Source organism: Tupaia chinensis, unplaced genomic scaffold (genome assembly GCF_000334495.1).
Source record: "Tupaia chinensis unplaced genomic scaffold, TupChi_1.0 Scaffold141724_1, whole genome shotgun sequence".
NCBI classification, from domain to species: domain Eukaryota; kingdom Metazoa; phylum Chordata; class Mammalia; order Scandentia; family Tupaiidae; genus Tupaia; species Tupaia belangeri.
In genome coordinates this window covers 352,531-367,572 of record NW_006201581.1, presented here as the reverse complement: position 1 = coordinate 367,572, position 15,042 = coordinate 352,531, and the positions used below count along the sequence as shown (strand labels likewise).

The 15,042-nt window shown below is 39.1% G+C and overlaps 1 protein-coding gene across 4 annotated transcripts; it reads left to right on the top strand.

Annotated features, from left to right (window-relative positions):
* The first annotated feature begins 743 nt into the window (after positions 1–743).
* HEMK2 (HemK methyltransferase 2, ETF1 glutamine and histone H4 lysine) lies at positions 744–14,813 on the top strand. 4 transcript variants are annotated; one of them, XM_027766243.1, is made up of 6 exons: positions 813–1,115; positions 4,330–4,416; positions 5,651–5,741; positions 10,354–10,437; positions 12,669–12,810; positions 14,268–14,811. In XM_027766243.1, exons 1-6 carry the CDS (start codon positions 964–966, stop codon positions 14,372–14,374), a joined length of 663 nt encoding a protein of 220 aa, XP_027622044.1. In that variant the 5' UTR covers positions 813–963; the 3' UTR covers positions 14,375–14,811. The 4 variants fall into 4 exon arrangements, with proteins under 4 accessions (XP_027622046.1, XP_014437492.1, XP_027622044.1 ...); XM_006163267.3 differs by having other exon boundaries at positions 821–1,138; XM_027766245.1 differs by lacking the exon at positions 4,330–4,416 and having other exon boundaries at positions 744–1,115; positions 14,268–14,813.
* The last annotated feature ends 229 nt before the right edge of the window (positions 14,814–15,042 follow it).

Here is a 15,042-nt window from a genome sequence, read left to right as displayed (position 1 = left end):
TACACCTAATCAAGAACACAGGATGTTAGAGAGACACATTATTATTCCTTTCTTTATAAGTTTATTTTATATGCTTTCTTTTCTTTAATCCTTATTTTATAAACTTTCACGTAATACTTTTTATAAGCTTGCTATAGGACACAGGCGATCTTTGGAAAGAGACAGGGAGATAGGGAAAGTGATAAAGCACTCTCCAGGGGGTTAAGCACTTCAAAGTCCCTTCTCTGCTCTCCTCTCAGGATTTTTGGGCATGCATCCAGGATTTTTTCAAGCTGTCAGATCTAAGACTCACCATGCAGTAGGCTTTATAGGATCCAGCCACCTTAACCACTATGCCACTTGGCTGGCTCAAGTTGTTCTTTTTTAATAGCTTTTAAAATGTTTTCATTAAAAATGAAGACAAGTGTATACATTAGCCTAGGCCTATATAGGGTTAAGATCTTCAATACCACTGGTTTCTACCCTCACATCCTTTTAGGACTAGATTAGCATTCCAAATTCAGCAGTGCATTAAAAGGAAAATTAAGTCATCGTACTTTAGTAAAGATTATAAAAAGAGTGCATTCATGATTCAATACCAGAAAGGCAGTTTTTGTAATACTACAGTAAAGAATTAAATAGACAAAAAAAAATGGTAAAATTCTGTTATCATTATATATATTTTTCAAATCCTTGCCATCTAGGAATAGAAGAAATTTCCAAATGTCATCCGAATGAAGAAATATTTGTCTCAGTCAAAAAACAATTGAGGACGCTATCCATAATCCATAAAACAAATGTAAATGCTAACCCAGAAAATAAATCTAAGTGTTCAAGGAGAACAATGACCCTTCTCGCGGATGGTAAGACAGTCTACTTAGAAACTCCAGGGTTACCCACCAGCCAACCGAATTCAGATTCAGGCCGGCGCCCCGCCCCACAGAGCCCAGCCGCTCTCGCAGGTCCGCGCCGGAGCGAGTGCGCATGCGTACTACCGGGCTTGCCCGTGGGACGCAGACGGAAAGATGGCGGCTCCCAGTTGCCCCACTCCACTATACGGCCATGTGGGCCGCGGTGCCTTCAGCGACGTGTATGAGCCCGCGGAAGACACGTTCCTGCTCCTGGACGCGCTCGAGGTGGCGGCGCCGGAGCTGGCTGGGTGCGAGGAGGGCAAAGGTCCTGGCGGGATAGGGCTCGGGTCCTGAGCAGGGAAGGCGGAGAGTAGGCTGTGACCGGCCTCTTGCCCGGCCATGGACACCAGAATGCCTTACTCGAGAATAACCCGGAGATGGGCGTGGTTAACGTGCATAGGAGCTGCCTGCTGTGGCCCAGGGGTATTGATGGCTCTGCGGTCTTGACCTCCGTGCTTCTTAACCGAGTCATGATGATCTTTTCCTTTCAGCAGTTAATGTGAAAGTGCCCCCAAGAGTAGTGGTAGTGTAACGTATTTGGGAACAAGATGTTGCGGAACATTTCACTTTTTTTAAAGTAAAGATTAAAAGTCATACGGCATTATTTGATTTGCTCGGTATGTTAAAAACACTCTCCAACAACGGAAGGGCACAGTAGTGAAAGGTTGTAAGACAATGGAGTGGGGAAGTATTTGTAAAGCCACTAGGTAACATATTCTGCAGACAGCCGTCAGCCACATAAGGCTGTTGAGCACTTAAAGTGTGGCTAGTGAAACTGGAACTCATTTTGCTTTTTTAGTTTTTAAAAAATGTAGTTACATGCAGCTCGCAGCCTGTAGAATCTGTCCTAGCACCTCACAACTACTAAAACTGATTGGTTGAAATACTCTTTAAGTTCTAAATTAATAGCATGAAAAAAAGAATACCTATATTGTAATTTTTTTAATGTGAGAAATTTGGGTCACATTTATTTAAAGATTTAAATAAAGATTTAGATTCAAACTTTTTTTTTGATAAAGATGAAAGAGTTGTCAGATTCCAGAGATCTATATTATGATTATTATTCGTTTTAAACTTGGTCATATTTTTTATGTATGAAATGCCCCAGCTTGTATTAAACTAATATATTTTTTTTTGGAGAGGTTTTTGCTATAGGGCTCGTGCGCTTCCCAGAAACAGAGAGATAGAAAGCGAGAAATCACCCCCCAGGGGGATGGCTATACCGCAGTCCCTTCTCCTCCATTCTCCTCTTGGGATCTTGGGCATGCACACACACATACCTGGCGTGAGTTTAAGCCCCCGGGTCTGGGACTTGAACCGCAGTGGGCTACATGAGAGTCCAGCGACATAGCCATTATGCTAACTGCTGGTCCCTTAAACTAATTTTTCATTGTAGACAATGGAACTTTTGGTTTTATTATATTATAGAGTGGAACAGTACTATTTTATAACTTGTCTCTTATTCTCAAGATATCCCTATAAGATGAACAAACACAAATTGTATTACAAAGAATGCTGCTAAAATAACTGATTTTGTTATATAAAGTCTTGGCCTTTATAAGGCCACAAACCTTATGGCCTAATCAACATTGTCATGTGTGAACTGGTTCCAAAAGTTAAAAACCCCTACAGGTTGTTGTTACCCCTAGGGAGGTAAGTACTAGAAAGTCTCCAAATGCCATCAGACCAACTTTTTGTTTTTAGTTTTTCCTCTCCAGGGTGTGTGTTTGATGCAGTAAGACAAAAAGGGAAAGTGAGAAATCACCCCCCAGGTGGATGGCAATGCCACAATCCCTCCTCCATTCTCTTCTTGGGATAAAGACACGCAGGCACACGTGCCTGGTATGATTTTCAAGCTGTGATTTTCTGCAATTTGTCAGGAGCTCAAACTGCGAGGTTGGCTATGTGGATCCAGAACCTTAACCTTCATGCCACCGCTAACCCAGATCAATCATTTTTTTTTTCTAGAGAAAGATTTTTGCTATAGGGAGTGTGCACTTACTAGAGAGATGGAGAGAGATCACCCCCAGTGGAGATGGCCATGCTGCAATCCCCTCTCCTGAGATTTTGGGTGTGCACACACACACACACACACACCCAGTTTGATTTTCAGGCCACCAGGTCTGGTACCCAAACCGTGGTTGGCCATGTGGGAGTCCAGCAATGTAACCATTATACTATCTGCTAGTCCCAGACCAATCATTTTAATAGGGATAACTAGTGCTTTTGATGTATGTATAAGATTATAGGTGTAATCTTATACAGCAGATGGTGTAAAGATTATATCATTAGATTCCCATGTAGTAGACCATGGTTTGAGTGTGTGTGCGTGCATGCCCAAGGTTCCGAGAGGAGAACAGAGGAGAAGGGATTGCGGCGTGGCCATCCCCCTGGGCCGTGATTTTTTGCTTTCTGTCTTTTGCTCTCTGTCTCTCCACCCGAGTACATGCCCTATAGCAAAATTTCTATTAAAAGATTATAGGTAAAGAAATAATTGGAAGGTAAAATACAGTAGAGCAAAGATTTTATTCAGAATTATAAGATTATTGCTAACATTTTAAGATGAGCTGCTCAGATATTTTCCCAGTTTAGCGTACAGTTATATAGTTGCCTTAAATCTGTTGTCAGTAGAATGTTGGATTTATGAAGGTTAGAAAATTAAAAATGATAAGCTGCTTTCATAAATAAATGTTATACTACTATTAACCTTATTTTAGGAAATGTACTAGGAGCTCCTGTGGGAAGGGAATACGCACCCCCATAGAGAATGGTCACTTTGCAACCCAGTTTAGCGTACAGTTATATAGTTGCCTTAAATCTGTTGTCAGTAGAATGTTGGATTTATGAAGGTTAGAAAATTAAAAATGATAAGCTGCTTTCATAAATAAATGTTATACTACTATTAACCTTATTTTAGGAAATGTACTAGGAGCTCCTGTGGGAAGGGAATACGCACCCCCATAGAGAATGGTCACTTTGCAATCCCTTCTCTTTTTTTTTTTTTTTTAATATTTGCCAGAGGGTATGAGACACGGAGAAAGAAAGTGAGAAGGCACCCCCATAGAGAATGGTCACTTTGCAGTCCCTTCTCCATTTTTCCCCTTCATTCAGGATTTTGGGTATGTACACATAGGTTCCCAGTAGATTTCTCAAGTCACCAGGTTTGTGACTTGAACCATGCAGTTGGCAATGTGAGATCCTGCCACCTTACCATGCCATAGGTTGGCCCATCATATACTATTCTATGAACTTAAAATATATCATAAATCCAAAATACTAGCAATTTGGAGTCATGTAATACTGAAAAGCACAAATCAGTTGTCAGATTATAAATTTATATTTGCAGGTCAGTGATGGCATTATAAGTAGCAGGAGAGTTATTTTCTGTGAAGTACATTTAAACACTACTGTATTAATGTGTATTTTGTTGTTTATTCAGAGTGGAAATATGCCTGGAAGTTGGGTCAGGGTCTGGTGTGGTATCTGCATTCCTAGCCTCTGTAATAGGTCCTCAGGCTTTGTACATGTAAGTATACCATACTCATCCAGATTTTCCACTGAGAGATTCACTAGGAGTATGATTTCTTAAATAAAATCTTTTTTGTTGTTTTTTCTTTAGTTTTGCTATATGGCATATGCACTTGCCAGGAGAGAGAGAGAGAGGGAACGGTCATGCCACAACCCCTTCTCCATTCTCTTCTTGGGATCTTGGGCACACATGCATATGAGCTAGGCGTGTATTTCAAGTCTTGAGTCCAAAACTTGATCCACACAGTTGGCTTTCTGGGATCTAGCATCCAGCCTCCACATCATTTGCTCTTCCCAATGAAATCATTTTTGTAACTAGACATGTGTCTCAAAGTGTTTATTTAAATATAGTAAGGACCTAGATTGCAAATTTTGCTTCCCTAAAAATTAAAACTTCATGTTTAAAATTATGTTGAATAGTTGTTGAAACAGCATAAATTTAGATAATCTCTAAATTAGAATCTCTTGGATAATTTGATTATCAGGAAACAATTGAAAGTTAATTTTTATCGAAAATTTGAGAATATGTAAAAGTATATAAAGAAAATAAAAATCAATAAATATTATCACATACGGTCCCAATTTGTTTACTTCAGTTTTTGTTTTTAATTTCCTGTTTTTCATTTAATGTATCATGAGCATTTTCCTGTTTCCTTTTAAATGTAATTTTTGGTGATTGCATAGTAATTCTTCATTAGAGGTATCAAAATTCATTATGTTCCTTCAGATGTATGTGTAAACTCTTGGGACATTATATCAATGTAACAGTCTTTTTCACAAATATAGCATGTTCATTCTCTTTTTGCCACTATTAAAGCATCTCATTTTTTATTTTTTTTTTGGGGGAGGTTTATGCTACAGGGCACATGCACTCGCCAGAAAGACAGACAGAAAGACAGAAAGCGAGAAATCCCCCCCCCAAGGGGGATGGCCACACCACCGTCCCTTCTCCTCCATTCTCCTCTTAGGATCTTGGGTGTGCATGCTGGGCATGCACGCACATGTACCCAGCGTGAGTTTAAGCCACTGGGTGCAGGACTTGAACCGCAGTCAACTACGGGGGAGTCCAGCAACACAGCCATTACTCCAACTGCTGGTCCCCTGATTTTTAAATGTTTTAAGTATTCTATTTTTTAAGTCTATTTTACATAGGATGAAATATTCTTGAATTTCTCAGTAACAGATTATCGTCTTGGACATAGGATACAGTATTCTTCCTTTTCTGTTTATAGGTGTACTGATATCAACCCCAAGGCAGCAGCTTGTACCCTGGAGACAGCACGCTGCAACAAAGTCTATATTCAACCAGTAGTTACAGATTTGGTGAGTTGTCACTCCTTATTCAATAATGATCAATTTCCTTCAGACAAGTTATATACAAGATGTTTTAGGTCAAAGAAACCTGAGTAGTTCATTTGAGACCCACTCAACAGTATACCCTATATAAAGCAAAGTTTTTTTTTTTTCTAGAGAGATTTTTGCTATATGGCACATGAGCTCACCGGAGAGACAGAATAAACAGAAAGCAAGAAATCACACACACACACACACACCCCCGCCCCTGGGAGGTGGTGGGATGGCTACACCACAATCCCATCTCCATTTTCCTCCTGGGATCTTGGGCATGCATGCACACACGACCAACGTGAGTTTTAAGTTGCTGAGTCCGGGACTTGAAACGTGGTCAACTACATGAGAGTCCAGTGGCTTAACCATTACACCATCCACCAGTCCCAGCAAATTCTTTGTCTTATTTTAAGTTTGTTTATTTTATGAGAGAGAAAGAGATGGTAACTCTCAACAAGTTCTCACCACACTGCCATCCCTCCACCCCAGCTCTCCAGCCAGCTAGGCACACATGCCCAGAGTGTTCAGATAAACCTAGCCTTCGACTGGGCTCCAAGAGTGCAGAGCAGTGACATACCACCTCAGCTGTCACAGCTGGACCAAAGTAAATTCTTGACTGATATCCATCTTCTCCTTAATTCAGAGGGGGTTTATATTGACTTGTATAGGTCAAGTATCTATCTCCTAGATCGAAATGATAGTTAACCCAATTCAAACTGACTTAAATGTAAAAAGTTGATGATTTCAGGTATAGCTGGCTCTAGGAACTCAATGATGTTACAAGTAGGCATCTTTTTCTTAGCTCTGAACTTCTCTCTGGAGGCACTGTTCCTAGGCTGTCTTTCATGATAGCAGGATATTTCTAAGTCTATATCTTATTTCTCAGCAACTCTCCAAGAAACCCTTTTAATTAAGATATTCTACCAAAAGCCCCCTAATGAGTATCATTTGCATCAACTTGGGTTATGTCCCCATCTCTCAGTCTCTCACTGTGGCCAGTTGGAGTAAGGATATGATTGGCTTTGACTGGATCATTGTCCCAACTGAAGCCACTTGGATTAAGAGTGACAGGAGGTAGAACTTCTCCAGCAAAGTCAAGGAAAAGTAATCAGAAAAAGTGGGAAATAGGTCCTGGGCAGAAAAAACAACAACAACAAATGACAACTACAGAATGATAATTTTAAGTTAACATTATGCGTTTTTGTTATTTTTGTTTTGCTTCTTTTATGATGTGCAACTTGCCAGAGATAGACAAAAAAGTGAGAAAGCACCCACCAAGAGGGATGGCCCCACCACAGTCTTCTTTTCCTGCATTCTCCCGTCAAGATTTTAGGCACACACATGTGGCTGGCAGGTTTTTTTTTTTTTCAGACTGTGAAGTCCGGGACTCAGTTGGCCATGTAAGACCCACCTAAACCATCAGGCCACATGCCATCTGCTGGCCCGTATTATGCATTTTTTTAAGGTTTTTACCATAGGGCATATGTGTTCGCAGGAGAGACAGAAAGGGAAAGTGAGAAGTCAACCCCCTGGGGGATGGTGACCCCACAGTCCCTTCCCTTCCATCCTCCTGAGATTTTGGGCGTACATACACATGTCCAGCATGACTTTCATGCCACCAAGCCCAAGACTTGAGCCATCATTGACTATGTATGAGTCCAGCGCCTTAACAACTATGCCACCTGTGGGCCCTCACATTATATATTTTTATGTTACAGTTCTTAAAATATTTTAGGTTTATAGTAAAAAGACTCGGATAATTTTAATTTGTGAATTTGTGTGTGTGTTTCTTTTTTTTTAAGTTATTAATGGGAGATGCCATTTTTTTCTTAAGCTTATTTATTGATTTCCTTCATGGCAGAGAGAGTGGGGGAGAGAGGGTATTTTCAACTGAGAGTTCATGCCATGATTCTTTCCCAGCCTTGTGGCCAGCCAGGATTATGGGCCACTCATGGGTATACCTTCAGGTGCCCAACATGATCGGTAGACTGTGGGCCATGAATCCAGAGCCTTCCAGTATTGCTTCTAGTGTTACAATAATAGCACTCCTACAGCCTGTGTCACTGTGGCTGGACTTGAAGTGTCTTTATATAAGTAAAAATCAGAAAAGTGTGTACCAGGGGGACATAAATACGAAACATTTTCTGTGCTTCTCAACCTGTATTATTCTTACATTGATAAAGGTAGGTAGTTTGCTGCTTTTATTTATTTTTATAGGTTTTTGCCATAGGGTATGTGTGTTCTCCTGAGAGAGACACAGAGAGGAAAAGAGAAAAGTCACCCTTCAAGGATGGCCAAACCATAATCCCTTCTTCTCCATTCTCTTGGGATTCTGGGCATGCACACACACCCAGCATGATTTTGAACCTGCCAGGTCTGGGACTCTAGTCAGCCACATGGGAGTCTAGCACCCTAACCACCATGACACTTGGGTGACTCATTTTCTGCCTTTTAAAATTTACAAATGGCTGGCAGGTGGCGTGGTGGTTTAAGGTGCTGGACTCCCCCCTGGCTGCCTGTGGTTCCCGTCCTGGCCCTGCTGGCTGCCTTTCTCCCTTTTCTCTCTCTCTCTCTCTCTTTCTGTCTCTCTCTGGTCAAATTGGAAAATCATAATAATGATAACAATTATAATAATAATAAAGTTAAAATAATTCTTATTAAAAAATAAAATTTACAAATGGAGCCAGCATGGTAGTTAAGATGGCTGGATTCCTCATGACTGACTACATGGTTTGAGTTCAACTGGTGGGTTGAAAAACATGCCAGATACATGTCATATGTGCCCAAAATCCCAGAAGGAGGGAGAAATGGAGAAGGGATTGTAACACAGCCATCCCAAGTGAGAGGGTACTTTCTCACTTTCTCTCTCTCACCCCTCTTTCTCTCTGCCAGCACATGTTTCTTTTGATCTGCTATCTGGCAAATCAAAAGAAAAAGTAATTACAGTTGACTTCGTGACTTAGAAAGAGTAAAGCCAGAGATAAAAAATTCTTTTCATTTTATTAGGAGTTGTAATTACTAATACAAACTAGATTATCAAGAAAGGTACTCAAGTGATTTACTTACATGAGATCAATGTGTTTTTTTTTTAAATTTAACATTAATTTGTTCATAATTAGTATTGAATACATGTTTTGATAGAAAAATAGAACTTCAGAGATAGGAGAAATTCAAAAGACTTATTTTTTTAAACAGGTGTGGAAACTGAGGTCAAGTACCTTTTTGATAGTTTCAAAGCTAATAAAACAAATGATGAATCTAGAATTTAACCCCAGGTATGATCCAAATCTATAAGTTTCACAAACTGCGTTGGGAGATTATCGGTGGCTGTCCATGCCAGAAACAGTGCTTTAGTAAAGTTGTCCCTGATAGTGAATATTGACTCTTAGCAAATAAGCAAGAAGTATGCATAAGCATAGGCATTATGATCAGCTTACAAACTCTTTATATTTACCTTTGTTAAGAACATTGAATATAGATTATCACAACTATCATAAACAATACATTCATTGTTGGTTTCAGAAGGTGTTTTTAAAAGGGAGAGAAGGTGAAAGCACCGCCCATGGAGAGTGGTCATGCCACAGTTCCTTCACCTCCACTCTCCTTTTGGGATTTTGGGCACGCACATACATGTACCCTACATGCTTCTCAACCCTCCAAGTCTGAAACGCAAAACTGTGCAGTCAGCCATGTAGGATCCAGCTGCTCTAACCACGTCACCACTGGCTGGCCCCAAAATGTCCTTTCTTTAAAATAACATTTTTTTTTTTTCTGGCTGGCCCTGTTCCTAGTAGTTAGGGAAACCAGATCTCATACAGCCAACCACAAGGTTTTAATCCTGGCCTGGCAGCTTGAAAACATGTTGGATGAGTCTTCATGCATGCCCCAAATCCCCACAGAATGGAGAAGTGGATGTGAAGGGATAACTGCATGATCTTGCCCCGATTAGAGGGTGCTCTCTCCCTCTGGTGCCCTGTCTCTAATAAGTGCACATGCTTCTAGCAGATTAAAAAAGAGATTTTTTATGGTTCTATAGAAAATTGCACCTGGTTTAAAGGTTTTCAAAATGCTAAGCAATGCTATTTTCAGTGTCTAATCCCAGTATTTTCTGCTCTTTCTCTGATATCTAATTATTTCAATCAGTATATTTAGAAGTAATTGAAGTAGACAACAACAACAAAATCTATCTTCTGATACTTTTGTCATTCAATTACATTTTCTGTCATCACATGAAATATTTATTTGGTTGTGGAAGGTAAATGTGTAAATTAGTGTATACAGTGTAAAGTTGTGTCTAAATCTGTGCAGAATTCTGGAAAATTAGAGTTTAACTCCTTAATTCATCTTCTTAAACCAGAAGATGTGCTTTTAAACATTTTATGATCATTCTGATAATAGTTTAATTTCTTTATTTTTAGTTAAATGCATATAATCCTTATATGAGTTAAAATGAGTTAAAATTTCTGTCTGTATGTGTTTTCCTTTAACAGATATATTCCCCCCCACTAAAAACATGGGAGAATACTTTTAAAGATTTGTTTATTTAATTCAGGGTCTAGTTTAAACCTCTGTTTTTGAATTCATTTAGGTCAAAGGCTTACTACCAAGATTGAAGGAAAAAGTTGATCTTCTGGTGTTTAATCCTCCCTATGTAGTGACTCCATCTGAAGAGGTAAGGCATGCAAAAGAATTTTACTGTTAATATTTCTGTTTATTTTGTTTCTAAAGATCAGATGAACTTTGTGGGGGTCTTCAAAAATTATGGAAAATGCATATTATGAAAAAACTGCATGGATTTCAAAAATTTTTACACCAAAATGAACTCATACTGTAAGTCCACTTCTTTGCAAACTTTTTGAAGTCCCCTCATAATAGTATCATTCAGGAGCTACTAACATAAACTGCTCTGATTTTACTTCAGATTATCAATAATCAGGTACTATTGGTAGATGTAGGAAAGGAACCTACAACCAATAGAAATACAAACTGTGGCCCATATCTATTCTTTTTTTTTCGGGGGGGGAGGTTTTTTGCCATAGGGCGTGTACGCTCGCCAGACAGAGACAGACAGAGAGACAGAAAGCGAGAAATCACCCCCCGGGGGGATGGCTACGCCACATTCCCTTCTCCTCCATTCTCCTCCGGGATCTTGGGCACGCACGCACGCAGGCCGGGCATGAGTTTTTAAGCCAGCGGGTCCAGGACGCGAACCGTGGTTGACTACATGGGAGTCCAGCGACGTAGCCATTACGCTAACTGCTGGTCCCCCATATCTATTCTTAAAAATTCCATCCAAGTCAGGCCATGGTATTTAAATTTATGTATATACACACAGACACATAAATATACATACATATATATATATTTAATATATATAAATATTTTGTAAATATTCTTTTACCAATGATAGATTTGCAAAACAAAATAATATTTGTAAAAATACACATGGAACTTCCTTCCAAAAGTCTCAGGTTTCCTTCTCTCACAGATACTGCCATAAAATGGGAGAATGAGACCAATTCTCATTTCAGACAGGGAAAAGAAATACTCTTCCCTAAAAATAAAGTTTAATAATGGACCAAGACTAGCTTGCTTTTTTTTTTTTTCATAATTGTGTCTATTTTATTCTTTGGTGATTTTTCTCTGGCAAGGTTGATAAACATAAACCACTACACCAAGATGGGAAAGGTCCATTTGGCTGGCATTATTACTAATTGCAGTTATGCCATGAAAAAGCCATTGCACTACTGACATACAAACTTACATGAGAAGGAAAAAAGTCATTGTTCATGAGGTGAACAACAGTTAAGGGAAATGCAGCTTAATAATGCTCTTTAAGAAAGCACCACAGAAATAAATATTAAGAATGATACAAAATGTTTCACTACATTAATCTCAGTTTTTGAGAGCTAACCTGAGAATATTATTCAGTGGCCAGTTGGTGGTGTGGTGGTTAAGGCAGCTGGATCCCCACGTGGCTTAACCACTTAGTTCTAGTCTCGGACCCAGTACTTGAAAACCATGCCAAATGTGTGCGTGCATGCCCAAAACCCCAAGAGGAGAATAGAGAAGAGATTGTGGGATGGCCATCCCCTACAGAGGGTGTTTTTTCATGCTCTCTCTCTTTGTCTGTCTCTGACAAGTGCACACACACTATAGCAAATAAACAATTTTAAAAAAAAATCATGAATATCATTCAACAGTAGTTAAAGTTGAAATCACAAAAATACGCTTATTGCAATTTGATTTACTATGGCAAACAATGTGAACCCATGCATGTATTAGAAGAGAAACAGTTAAGTAAATCGTGGTCTATCAGACTACTGGGAAGGTCTGCAGACTACTGGGAAGATTAGTGAATACAAAGAGATTCTAGAAATGTGGTGACCACAATCCTTTGTCCTGTGTTCCTAGCACCGAACTGTGTTCTTCTCCCGGGCCTTAGAGCTGCTGGAACATGATTCAGTGTAGACAGAACCTTGGGCTCTTCGGCAGTCTAAACAGGGGATCTAGTGGCATAAGTTCTATGAGCTGAGCAATCAGAGAGCAGGATCAAAATACAACAAAGATGTCCTGGAGCTTAAAAACATACTTTACACTGTGAAACACTAGAAAATGAATTAAAAGAGAATGTGGTCACTATCGAGATCTAAATCAATGACCTAGAAACCAAAAGAAAAATATTTCTGTGCAGAGAGCATAAAGACAAAGGATATCACAAAGGTAAAAGACAAGAGACCCCAGGAGACATAATATGCAAATAATAGAAGTTCGTGCTTACAGAAAGTTGTTGCTTTACTTATTAGTATATCCAGAAACTTGAAACTAGGTCCTTTGGTTGGGGCCTGTTGTCCCTGAAACTTGACGTGAGTTAAAAGAAAACAATCTTTCTAATGGTCACAGGTGGGAAGTCGTGGCATAGAGGCAGCTTGGGCTGGTGGCAGAAATGGTCGCGAAGTCATGGACAGATTCTTCCCACTGGCTTCAGATCTCCTTTCACCAAGAGGATTATTCTATTTAGTTACCATTAAAGAGAACAATCCAGGTAATGAAGACTATAGTTTGTTTAACCATTTACTTTGCTGAAATCAAAAGCAAATGACTATAACTTAAAAAGTAACCTGGGTGGTTAATGAATTTTAATCACTGACAGCAGCTAATACAGATATTAATTCATGTTGAGAAAGAAAGATTTTAAAAGATCATTTTTTTCTGGATTTAAAAAATATCTTTTGGGGGGCAACTTTCTCCCATTCATAAACTTATATTTAAATACAAAGTCTCTCTGTTTTCTAGCACTTTCCCCTCAATATTGTGAATTTTCTCATTACTTTTCAGTCTTTATGCACTTGACAGTTCTGCTGTGTAGCAGTTCATCTGAAGTTTTATTATGAAAGCTATCATATTGTATGGGTTTTTGGATCTTGGTTTTCAAGTTACTTTATAACTATATTGACTTTAATCTTTCTTCCTTTTTTTGTATACTCAAGTACTATTTATATCTTTATGTCTTTAGCCTTTCAAATGATGTCATAATTACTGGTTTTCTTTCTTCATTTGTTTTATTATTATTTTTGGTAACTCAGCTATCTTGGTTCAGTCTGTTTAGTTTTTGTTTTTTAATTTAATTAATTAATTAATTAATTAATTTATTTCAATTTGGTATAGGGCCTGTGTGCTTACCAGGGAGAGACAGTGCAAGAGAGAAAAGCAAGCCCCCAAGTCCAGGACTTGAACCACAGTTGGCCATGTTGGAGTCCAGCACCTTAAGTACCATGCCACCTGCTGGCCGCATTCTATTTAGTTTTAAAAACACCTGAAAGAAAGAAATAGCTTCATTTACTGTCATTCGTGAAATGTCATTATTAGTTCTTCTATACCTTCATTGACTTTTCTCATTCAAAAGGAAGGATAGAGGATAGAGATCAGAAACAAGCAACAAAAATCTGATCACTTGTTCTAATAATAATTATAATTAAAGTTTCTGTTGAGTACAAAATAGGCTACCATTGCATGGTAGCCAGTCAGTCTGATTAGAATCCTCAGCTTCATCTTAAAAATACAAAGTGCTGAGACCAGCAGTTAGTATAATGGCTATGTCACTGGACTCCCACGTAGTCAACTGCAGTTCAAGTCCTGGATCCGGTGGCTAAAACTTACGCCGGGCACGTGTGCTTGTGTGCCCAAGATCCTGAGAGTAGAATGGAGGAGAAGGGATTGCAGCATGGCCATCCCCCCTGGGGGGTGATTTCTCACTTTCTGTCTCTCTCTCTCTGTCTTTCTGGTGAGCGCATGCACCCTATAGCGAAAACCTCTCCAAAAAAAGAAAAAAAAAATACAAAGTGCTTCCATCTGTCTGAAGTCTAAATTCACTTTAATAAACATTTATTTGGTATACATTGTTTTATCAGATGTATTAATATATCATCTTATTAAACTATGTGGGGATTATATATATCACCAGATGATTTAATTAGATTTTGACTTTTCATTTTATTTTAGAAGAAATTTTGAAAATAATGAAGACAAAAGGTCTGCAAGGGACCACTGCACTTTCCAGGCAAGCAGGCCAAGAACTACTGTCAGTCCTCAAGTTCACCAAGTGCTAATACACAGTCTGTGCTGCGAACTACTGGAAGCTGAATGCATTCAACGTGTTTTGATACTGAAAACATTCCTTGGCCAAAAAGGAAATTTATCAGAAATTTATAAAGGAAAAAATGGAAGAGTGGGACATTTCCTCTTACTCAGGAATCAGGCCTACAGAAATATTTGTACAGATGCAAGTAGATATGTATGTTACGTTTATAATTGAAATTTTATATATAATAGTTGTATTTGTTATGGATGAAAGCATATTTATTTCAGTATTGTTCATAATTGCAAAATAATGGAATCAACCTAGAAGTCTCACAGTAAAGAGACTGGTTAAATAAATTAGTATATCCATTTCCCAAACATGCTGCCATTAAACATGAGTTAGGTCGGGGGACCAGCAGTTAGCATAATGGCTATGTTGCTGGACTCCCATGTAGTCGACCGTGGTTCGAATCCCGGACCCAGCGGCTTAAACTCAAACTGGGCACGTGTACGTGCGTGCGCAAGATCCTGAGAGGAGAATAGAGGAGAAGGGATTGCGGCGTGGCCATCCCCCATGGGGGGTGATTTCTCGCTTTCTGTCTCTCTGTTTCTGTCTGTCTTTCTGGTGAGTGCACACACCATATAGCAAAAACCTCTCCAAAAAAGAAAAAAAAAATGAGTTAGGTCTGTATACACT